Below are 11,373 nucleotides of genomic sequence, written 5' to 3'. Positions count from 1 at the left end.
TTGAATTGGTACATGGAGAGGAGAAGTATGGAGGGGTATGGTCCCGGAGCAGGTGGATTGGACTAGACAGAATAACAGTTGAGTACAGACTAGATGGGTCTGTTTCTGTGCTATAGTGTTCTATGACTCTATGTAGTGGTACAATTACAGAGTAAGTGCGATGCAGGTAGACAATAAGATGCAAGGGACATGATGCGGTAGATGTGAGGTCAGGGGTTCATCTTATTGTTCAAAAAGTCCATTCAATAAGCTTGTAACAGCGGATAGAAGTTATCTTTGAGTCTGGTGGCAAGTGCTTTCGGGCTCTTGTACCTTCTGCCAATGGGAGAGTGGAGAAGAGAGAACTCCAGGGCGGGGGGGCGGGGGGATGCTTTGATTATGTTGGCTGCTTTCTCGAGAAGTGTAGACAGAGTCCATGGAGGGGAGGCTGAAATGCTGAGCTATGTACACAATTCTCTACAGTCTCGAGCAGAGCTGTTGTCATACCAAGCCGTGAATCATCCAGATAGGATGCTTTCTATGGTGCATCTATAAAAATGGGTGCAGGTCAATGGCCAAAACAGCCAAATTTGTTTAGTCTCCTGAGAAAGTACAGGCTCTGCTGGACTGTTTTGGCCATGATATCTGATTGATTGGATCAGGACAAGTTATTGATGAGGTTTACAGCTTGGAACTTGAGGCTCTCAACCCTCAACAGTGGAGTAAACAGGAGCATGTCACAAGCATGGTCTCAAGAGGTATGGGGCCAAAATACAGTGGATCGGTTGATACAGTCTTAAATCACGAGGTCCTGCGAATGCATCAGGTGTAGCAGTGGGAGCCGAATTAGATATTCCTGAGGGGGAAGAGTCAGCTGCTCCTTGTCTGAGCACTAATGTCGACCTTAAGGTTCATCCGCACCCTGCCCTCCAGGACTTGTCCAAGGGCCAGTTCAGATGAGTGGATCTCAGGCTGAGGTCCAGCCTGAAGGTATTCCCCCAACCCCCCACCATGAGGTCTCACCAGAAGGTTTAACCTGTTGCAGTTTCCTCCCCCAGGTCTGTCGCAGTGTAAGCACTTTCAGGATGGAGGGAGCGAGCCACGAGCTGGAGTTTTGCCTCGCCCAGGTGGATGACTTTGAGCAGGTGATGTCCATCTCCACGGACATCTACAACGGCCTCGACTACCTGCCCGACCGTTACCACGGATGGCTGAAGGACCCATCGCGGAGAGTGATCTTGGCCAAGAAAGAGGGCAAGGTGGTGAGTATGTTACAGAGTCAGAGTTGTACAGCACAGAAACAGGCCTTTTATCCCATCAAGATGCCCCATTCAAGCCAATTTCATTTTCCAGTGGCAGATTCCACACTTCATGTGGAATCATCCCCATTATTCATCAACTATACAGTGGACACCGGTTAACTGGGTCATCAGTTAATCGGAGCATCCACTATTCTGGCACAGCTCTTAAAGAACAAAAACAAATCCAGAAAATAGCCAGGATTCCCTTTGTTTAAGTGGGACACTATGTCACTTTTTGGGGCAGGAGACTGTTGCCAAACAGTTCCTTACTAGCATCAGACGCATGCCCTTGTGTGGCCGTTAGACATTACACCGTGCTTAGTGCAAAAGCTTTTAAACTAGTGTCAGTTGTGTGCACTGGTGTTCAAAAAGCTGTGATTTTTGTCACAGAACTGGGCGAGAAATGAGCATTAAGACAATTCAGGATTGTTTTGCTCACTGTAGTTTCAAGCGTTCAGGCTTGGAGAAGCCAGAAACAGCCAGGAGTGCAAACGAAATGATTTCACTACTTCTACAAGTTAGGAACTACAGAGGATTTGAAGGTGTCAACAATCATCTTGAATGAAACTAAAGATTTGGAGGATGCAATCATCTGAAGCATTGTATGAAGGCAGTCCATTATATAAACTAGGTGTCTGCACTGGTTTTGCTCATTTATAGTCAATCAAAAGAAAGAGGCAGTGTACACTGAACGATTTCCTCCTTCGATAACTATTAGGATCTAATACACAGTTTTATAGTACATAGTATTGATATTATTCTAATTTGTTCCGCATTTCATTTAAATACATAATTTGTTACTCAATTAAACAGTAGTTTGTTATTTTTATACCTTTTTAATTATTTCCAGGAAACTTTGGCTAATTGAAACACCGCTTAATTGTCCCAATTAACCAGAATCCACTGTATTTAAAATGGAGGATAATAGGTTCTTGATTAGTAAGGACATCAATAGTTACAGGAAGAAGGCAGGAGAATGGAGTTGAGAGGGATAATAAATCAGCCAAAATTGAATGGTGGAACAGACTCAATGGGCTGAATAGCCTAGATCTCCTCCCATGTCTCATGGTCCTATGGTTATCAAGATGACTGTCTGAATCTGCTGTTCACTCCCCCCCACCCTCAACATACGTGAGCCCACCAACCTCAGCCAAAGCTCTATGCTGTCTGTAAGGTAGAGGAGCAGATTATCCATAATTCAGCCCATTGAGTCTGCTTTCTCCTTCATTCAGTCATGGCTAATTTCTTCTTCTTCAAACCCATTCTCCCACCAAAGGAAAAACCTAAGCCTGTCCAATCATTATTCTGAGTTATGCCCTTAGAGTATCAGCAACACCCTCTCTGCATCTATAAAACCAAAAGACATAGAAGCAGACAAAGGCCATTCAATCCATAGAGTATGCTCTGCTATTCCATTGCGGCTCAGCCCCAATCTCCCGCTTTCTCCCCATAACCCCGTTACCAATCAAGAACATATCAATCTCTGTCTTAAACATACCCAATGACTTGTCTATGGTAACGAATTCGAGATTCACCACCATCTGGCTGAAGAAGGTCCTCCTAATCTCAGTTCTAAAGGGATATCCCTTTATTCTGAGGCTGTGCCCTCTGGTGCTAGACTCCCTCGCTATTTTACAGTAGATACAAAAGAGTGATCGCTCCCCTCTCCCACAGGACAGAAGATACAAAAGTCTGATCGCTGCCCTCTCCCACGGGGCAGAAAACACAAAAGTCTGAACGTTCCCCTTTCTCACAGGAAAAAAAGATACAAAAGCCTAATTGCTCATACCACCAAGTCCAAGTTCAGCTTCTAATAAGTCTATTGAATAGTCCCCAAGTTTGATAAGATGGGCTCGGGACCTCAAAATCTACCTTATTATGACCTTGCAATTTATTGCCTGCCTACACTGCACCTTCTCTCTGGCTGTAACACTTTATTTTGTTACTTCTTTAACTTGCTCTACCTTAATGACCATTACAGTGAATCAATCTGTACAAACGGTAGAACAAGTTTTTCACTGTACCTCAGTACATGTGACAATAATAAACCAATTTTCCAATATTCATATTTCAATAAGATCACCTCTCGTTCTTTTGAGCTCCAATGTATAAATTTGTTCTTTGACTTGATGTTGGCATAATCTCCTTGTTCTTATATTTTGTACTTAGTAACCTGTCCTGTTACTAAGGGCTTGAAGCTGTACACTCAAAATCTCTCCAAATCCAGCCCTCTTCATATCAACAATTTACTGCTTGCTTCCTTGCCTTCTTATTTCCCCAACTTTCACAGTGGCACAGTGGGAGAAGCTACCCTCCCCTACAGCTCCTAAGATTTGAATTTGATCCCAGCCCCTCTGGGTGTGTGTGTGTGTGTGTGTGTGTGCGTGTGAGTGCCTATGCATGTGTGAGTGCGTGTGTATGTGAGAGAGAGTGTGTGTGTGTGTGTGTGTGTGAGTGCCTGTTTGTATGTGTGTGAGAAAGTGTGTGTGTGTGTGTATGCGCGTGTGTGAGAGAGTGTGTGAGTGTGTGAGTGTGAGTGTGTGAGTGTTTGTATGTGAGAGTGTGTGTGAGTGCGTGAGTGTGTGTGCGAGTGTGTGTGAGAGTGTGTGTGTGTGTGAGTGTGTGTGTGCATGTGAGTGTGTGTGTGAGAGTGTGTGTGTGTGAATATGTGTGTGAGTGTGTGTGTGTGAGTGTGTGTGAGTGCCTGTGTGAGTGTGTGAGTGCTTGTGTGAGTGCGTGTGAGGAGAGTGTATGTGTGTGTGTGTGTGTGTGTGAGACTGTGTGTGTGTGAGTGTGAGTGTGAGTGTGTGTGTGTTGGAGTGTGTGTGAGTGTGAGTGTGTGTGCGTGTGTGTGTGTGTGTGAGATTGTGTGTGTGTGTGTGTGTGTGTGTGTGTGTGTGTGCGTGTGAGTGCCTATGCATGTGTGAGTGCGTGTGTATGTGAGAGAGAGTGTGTGTGTGTGTGTGTGTGTGAGTGCCTGTTTGTATGTGTGTGAGAAAGTGTGTGTGTGTGTGTATGCGCGTGTGTGAGAGTGTGTGAGAGTGTGAGTGTGTGAGTGTTTGTATGTGAGAGTGTGTGTGAGTGCGTGAGTGTGTGTGCGAGTGTGTGTGAGAGTGTGTGAGTGTGTGTGTGAGTGTGTGTGTGCATGTGAGTGTGTGTGTGAGAGTGTGTGAGTGTATGTGTGAGAGTGTGTATGAGTGTGTGAGAGTGTGTGTGTGTGAATATGTGTGTGAGTGTGTGTGTGTGAGTGTGTGTGAGTGCCTGTGTGAGTGTGTGAGTGCTTGTGTGAGTGCGTGTGAGGAGAGTGTATGTGTGTGTGTGTGTGAGACTGTGTGTGTGTGAGTGTGAGTGTGAGTGTGTGTGTGTTGGAGTGTGTGTGAGTGTGAGTGTGTGTGCGTGTGTGTGTGTGTGAGATTGTGTGTGTGTGTGTGTGTGTGTGTGTGTGTGTGTGTGTGTGTGTGTGTGTGTGTGTTTATGCATGTGATTTGTACAATTCTCCCTGTGACCAAATGGATTTCCCCCTGGTATTCCGGTTCCCTTCCACATCCCAGCGACATGCAGGGTTGGTGAATTAATCTGCCACTGTAAATTGGGTGAGGACAGAGTTGATGGGAACATGGGTGGAATTAAATGGGGATTTATAGGCATAGTAGCGTAGTTGTTAGCACGCTTTACAGTACAGGTGACCCAGGTTCAATTCTTGCCATTGCCAGCGAGGAGCTTGCACATCCTCCCCATGACAACATGCTCCAGTTTCCTCCCACAGTCCAAAGACGTACTGTTTGGTAGGTTAATTAGTCATTGTAAATTGTCCCATGATTACCCTAGGGTTAAACTGGAGGATTGCTGGGTTGCGTGGCTTCAAACTACAGAAAGCTGTAAAATCCGTCAGCTCCATCTTGGGTACTAGCCTCCGTAGTATCCAGGACATCTTCAAGGAGCGGTGCCTCAGAAAGGTGGTGTCCATTTTAAAGGGCCCCCATTACTCAGGTCATGCCCTCTTCTCATTGGAACCACCAGGAAGGAGGTACAGAAACCCGAAGGCACACACTCAGTGATTCAGGAACAGCTTCTTCCCCTCTGCCATCCGATTCCTAAATCGACACTGAACCCGTGAACACTACCTCACTTTTGCTAGTTTGTTTTTGCACTATTTTAAATTTAACTATTTGATTTTTATATATCTACTTACAGTAATTGATTTACTTATTTATTTATTTTTCCTATATTACCATGTATTGCATTTTACTGCTGCCGCTAAGTTAACAAATTTCATGACAAACCTGATTCTGAAGGGCCAGGAAGCCGTGTTCCACACTGCATCTCAATAAATAATTAAATAAGGAGGATTAGTGTAAATTGGTGGTTGACAATCACCAGCAACATGATGGGCTGAAGGGTCTGCTTTCCTCTTTATATGTCTCCTTGTTCAAAGTACATTTATTATCAAAGTATGTATATATTATACAATCTTGAGATTTGTCTCCTTACAGGGAGACACGACATACCAAAAGAACCCATTTTAAAAAAAGTCTGAACACCCAATGTGCAGAGACAAAAACAAATCATACAAACAATAAACACAAGCAAATAGCTGAAGTCCACAAAGAAAGGCCATCTGCAGACCCTTAGTTTAGTACAAAGTTGAGTAAATGTCTCGGAGCAGCGAGCTGAACCGGCCCAACCCTCACCTCAGGCTTCGACACTCTGACCTTATCAATTTGGCCTGGCACTGACATTTTCCTCTAAACATTGGGTCTGTCAGCCGATACGCTCTAGGCCCCACCACCTCGACTTGGCTTGTACCTGACCTTCCCAATTCGGCCCAATGCATAAATCATCGTCCAAATATCGGGCTCAGTCGCTGTGATGTCACCTTTCCAGTTTTTCTAACATTGCGATTGCAAAGATTTATCCAAATGATGTCCTGTTGTCGAGGCTCAGGTGAGGGGGAAGATGGGGATAACTTGCCTTGGTGTGAACGCAGGCTCTTGCTCTTGTTGGCAGGTGGCTCTGTTGTCAGTGAATGTTGTCGACAATGGCCAAACCGCAATTATGGAAGGTTTGAGGGTGGCGCCCAGCGAGAGGGGAAAAGGAATCGCTGGGGTAATTCAGCAGTACGCCTGCGCCCTGATAAAATCCCAGTTCCCAAGTCTGGAGGTTCAACGCTGCACCAGAGCAGGGGAGCTGAACCCTGATGTCTTCACCAAGTTCCAATTACTATGCAGCCAGGTAACAGCATGTACAATTCCTTTTTTTTCCCTTTTACAAAGGAGATTCACTCAGTGATTACAGAATCACTTTATCATATTACACTCAGTAGCCACTTTATTAGGTTCACCTGCTCATTAGTAGAAATATCTAATCAGCCAAACATGTGGCAGCAACTTAATACATAAAAGCATGCAGACGTGGTCAAAAGGTTCAGTTGTTGTTCAGACCAAACATCAGAATGGGGAAGAGATGTGATCAAAGTGTCTTTGACTATGGAATGACTGTTGGTGCCAGATGATGTGGTTTGAGTATCTCAGAAACGGCTGATCTCCTGGGATTTTTCCACACAACAGTCTCTAGAGTTTATATACAATAGTGCGAGAAACAAAAACCAAATAGTGAACATTTTTTTATGCTATGGACCCCTACTATTAACCAAGGAGTCAGTTGGCCCCAGGTTGGGAACAGAGTTTGGCAGTTCTCTGAGTGTAAATGCCTTGTTAATGAGACAGGTCCGGGTGCTCCAGGAGGGAGCAATTATTGGATAAAAACATCTCCATTGAATTTAGCCCCCCTCACTTTATATGCATGTTTTCTAGTAATAGACATTCCCTGGGAGGAAGATATGATCTAAGCCTTTTGTAATCTTATAAAAGTCTATCAGTTCTCCCTCTCAACCTCCACCACTGCAGAGAAAACAATCCAACCTCTCCTTATAGCACATGCCTCCTAAGTCAGGCAGCATCCTGGTAAACCATTTCCAAAATCTCCATGTGCTTCATGTCAGGCCTAAGTTGTGTCCAGTTTTGGTCACCTACCTACAGCAAAGAAGTAAACAAAGTTGAAAGAGAACAGAGAAAATTTACATGAATATTGCCGGGTCTGGAAAGACTGAATAGGTTAGGACTTTATTCCTTAGAACATGGAAGATTGAGAGGAGATTTGATAGGGGGATACAAAATTATGAGGGTACAGATAGGGTAAATGCAAGCAGGCTTTTTGAACTGAGGTTGGGTGGGACTACAGTCAAAGGTCATGGGTTAAGGGTGAAAGGTGAAAAGTTTAAGGAGAACATGAGAGGAAACTTCTTCACTCAGAGGGTCGTGAGAGTGTGGAATGAGCTGTCAACACAAGTGGTGAATGCAAGCTCAATTTCAACACTGAAGAGAAGTTTGGATAGGTACATGGATGGGAGGGGTACAGAGAGCTGTGGTCCCAATGGGAGTAGGCAGTTTAAGTGGACTAGATGGGTCGAAGGGCCTGTTTCTGTGTTGTACTTCTTCTGACTATGACTATGAGGGGGTGACAGAACTGAATGCAATACTTCCGATGCAGCCTAACTAGAGTTTTACAAAGCTGCAATTTAATTTCCTGACTCTTTAACTCAGTGCCACATCTAATAAAGGCAAGCGTGCCCTACACCTTCATTACCACCCTATTAACCGTGCAGCCATTTTCAGGGAAGCAACAGACCGCTGCAATATTCACTAATCACACAACTTACAGTGAAAGGCTTCAAATTACAAGTCTTGTATACCAAAGAACGTTTGATCAGTGATTACATTATTACAATACTACAATATTCCATGATTCACACTCTTTACACTCAATAGTTTCAAACTATAACACAACCTAAGATTGTTATAACCAAGGGTGATAATGGGGACAAGCTCCCACTACCTATTAAATGTTCCCAATGGTGTGCGCCTCAAATAGCCTCGGACAACCAAGTCCAGCTCTTGGCCTTCATGTGCGGCTCAGCTACTAACCCCAGTGGAACCATTTCTACTGACAGGAGAGGGGGCAAAGGCGGGTTACTGGCACCTTGAAACCAGTCGCTTTGGGCAGAAGGGGCTTGTCAGTTGTGGTTGGCAGCTCATCTAGGAGAAGGGAAACTCTAATCTCAAACCTCCGCTGCATTTCAGCTATACCTACTCATGGAGAAGGCTTCAGGAATAAACCTCAAGAGAAAAATCTGGAGCTGGAGTCCCTCAGGCAGTGCTACATTGAGTTCAACACTAACTGGCAACTCCTGAGATATGCTGGTCCCGAACTGTATCAGTCTCTACCATTCCTTTGGGTTCATCAGATGCTTGGAGAGTGGGAGCTTGCTACTTGGGCAACAGTATGCTCTCCATATTGTTCTGCCCGAGCTTGCATATCTAGACAGCTAGAACACAACATCTATGGTTGTCCCTGACCAACAGAGGGCATCAAAGCCTAGTGTCCCCATGGATACCTCAGTGTTCCTTCTCCAAGTATACACAGGCACTTCAGCTGATGATAAATTAGTGTCTTGTTGGCAGTGAAGCAGGTTAAAATCTATTACAGTACAATGATACCTTGATCATTTGGGCGATGTACTGAGGAATGGCAAATGTTTTTCAATTTAGCTAAGTGTGAGGTGATGCATTTTGGACATTCAAACCAGGATAGGACCTGTACTGTAAATGGCAGGGCACTGACGAGTGTTGTGGTACAAATGCAAAGTTCACTGAAAATGGCCGCACAAGAAGACAGGGTGGTGACAAAGGCATTTAGAATGCTGACCTTCATTGAGTTTAGGGTTAGGAACATTATGTTGCAGTTATACAACTTGTTACTGAGGCTGCACTTGGAGTATCAGAAGCACAAGAGATTCTGCAGATGCTAGAAATCTTGAGCAACACACACAAAATGCTGGAGGAACTCAGCAAGTCAGGCACCTCCTGTGGAGGGAAATAAGCAGTCAGTGTTTCGGGCCAAGGCAATCAGGTCCAGATGAAAGGTCTTGGCACAGACATGCTGACGTGTTGAGCTCCTCCAACATTGTGTGTGTGTGTTAGTTACTTACTTGGAGCTTTGGTCAGTCTGTTAGAAGAAAGACATCATGAAGATGGAGAAGGTGCAGAAGGGATTTTACAAGGATGCTGCCTGGACTAGAGGGCCTGAATTATAAAGAGATGATAGATCTTTATTCCTTGGAGTGCAGAAGAATGAGATGTGACTTCACAGAAATTTAAAAAATCATAAGGAGTATGAATCACAAACATGAGAAAATCTGCAGATGCTGGAAATCTAGAGGAACACACAAAAAATGCTGGAGGAACCCAGCAGGCCAGGCAGCGTCTATGGAAAACAGTAAACAGTTGACGTTTTGGCTGAAACTCTTCATCAGGACTGAGAAGGAAGGAGTATGGATAAGGTAAACAGTCATAGTCTTTTCCCAAGAGTTGAGGAGTCCAAAACTAGAGGGCATAGTTACAAGACGGAGGAGATTTAAGAGACCTGAGAGGTAACTGCTTTATGGGGAGGGTAGTGAATACCTGGAATGAGCTGCCAGAGGTCCTAGGCCCGAAACGTTAACTGTACTTTTATCCAGTGATGCTGCCTAGTCTGCTGAGTTCCTCCAGCATCTTGTGTGGGTCGCAAGTAAACTAACCCTTCACATTACAACTAGTAGGAAGGATGTTGTGGTCAGCATGGACCTGTTGGGCCGAAGGGCCTGTTTCCATGCTCTGTCACTCTGTCACTCTATGACACCGTGATATTCCATTATTCACACAATTTACAATGAACAGCTTCAACTTACAACACAGATATGATTACCAAAGGAAGTTCATTTGGTGATTGTTATTGTTATGTCCAACAACAAATCTGTAATTACAGTATCACATTACTACCAATTACAGTACTGTATTCCATGATTCACACACTAACTGCAGTCCACAGTCTCACATTTAAACACAGTCATCCCTATCAGAGTGCACTCAAGCCTCAGTGCGTAAAAAGAAAATGCCCCACTCATTTCCTTTGAAATCAACGCCTCTCACATTAAATGTATACTTGAGTATTAGACATTTTGACCCTGGATAAAAGATGCCAACTGTCCACCTTTCATAACTTAATAAAATCCTGTCAGGTCTTCCCTCAGCCTCTGCTGCTCCTGAGAAAACAAGCTGGTTGTCCACCCTCTCCTTATAGCACGTGCCCTCTAATCTGATGCAGGACTCTTTCTTCTGCCTACAGGAGGTGCTGGATCTCCAATTCGTGGCAGAGGAGCTGCAGCCCATGGTGGGCGCCACCATCGGCCACCTGAAGGCAAGCAAGCAGGAGTGGAAAGAGCCCATCCAGCTGGCAGTGGGTGATGTCAAGCGGTTGTTCCTGGACCAGCAGGTGGTGGAGGAAGTGCTGCCAGGGGGCATCATCATACAAAACTGGATCCCTTTCAAGCCCTTCAAGGGCAACCTAGAGGTACTCCTGAAGCAAAACATCACCTGGATGGCGGACAGCGTAGTGGACCCGACCGTCCTGAGCCTCTGCTCCAGCCCCTACAAGGTGCCCGCGGGTGCCAACAATCTTTGTCTCAACATTGATATCTTTGGAAAGGATTTCCCTCGTGCCAGGAATCAGTTTCTTTCTCAGTTGCACAAGGCTCTTAGCTTCCTTCAGGGTCCCACATACTGCTTCATATACTTAGACAAGACCATTTGGTCTATCATGCACTCCTTCTGCCAGACGGTCTTCGGTCTGACCAGTCAAAAAGTCATCAAGGGGCAGTTTGTGCTAGAGGCAAAGTTATAAGGCAGTGTTGGCCATTGGCTTATCATTGTCACATGTACCAACATTCATGCTGTCCATACAGATCATTTCAAACCTGTAAGTACTTTGAAGTAGTACAAAGCAATAAGAGAATGCGAAACATAGAGGTACTGTAACACACAAGTGCAGTGTAGGCAGACAATATGATGCAAGGTTATGACTAGATCATAAGAAATATTGAATCTGCTCTGTCATTACATTATACCTGAATTATTATCCCCATTCTTCTGCCTTCTCCCTTTACTAAACAAGAACCTCCACTTTAAATATACCCAGTGACTTGGCCCCAACAACCATC

At 44.7% G+C, this 11,373-nt stretch overlaps 1 protein-coding gene across 1 annotated transcript; it reads left to right on the top strand.

Moving 5' to 3' along the window:
- Positions 1-1,064: 1,064 nt before the first annotated feature.
- Positions 1,065-11,057, top strand: nat16 (N-acetyltransferase 16). The gene is made up of 3 exons (XM_072259469.1): positions 1,065-1,241; positions 6,288-6,512; positions 10,503-11,057. The coding sequence occupies exons 1-3, from the start codon at positions 1,065-1,067 to the stop codon at positions 11,055-11,057; spliced, it is 957 nt and encodes a 318-aa protein (XP_072115570.1).
- Positions 11,058-11,373: the final 316 nt, after the last annotated feature.

This window comes from Mobula birostris, chromosome 5 (assembly GCF_030028105.1).
Source record: "Mobula birostris isolate sMobBir1 chromosome 5, sMobBir1.hap1, whole genome shotgun sequence".
Classification (NCBI taxonomy): Eukaryota; Metazoa; Chordata; class Chondrichthyes; order Myliobatiformes; family Myliobatidae; genus Mobula; species Mobula birostris.
This window is presented reverse-complemented; position numbering and strand designations above follow the sequence as displayed.

Coding starts and splice junctions, on each gene's coding strand:
- nat16 (XM_072259469.1), top strand. CDS start 1,065: ATGGAGGGAGCGAGCCACGAGCTGGAGTTTTGCCTCGCCCAGGTGGAT. Junction 1,242..6,287: donor CCAAGAAAGAGGGCAAGGTG/GTGAGTATGTTA, acceptor TCTTGTTGGCAG/GTGGCTCTGTTGTCAGTGAA. Junction 6,513..10,502: donor TCCAATTACTATGCAGCCAG/GTAACAGCATGT, acceptor TTCTGCCTACAG/GAGGTGCTGGATCTCCAATT.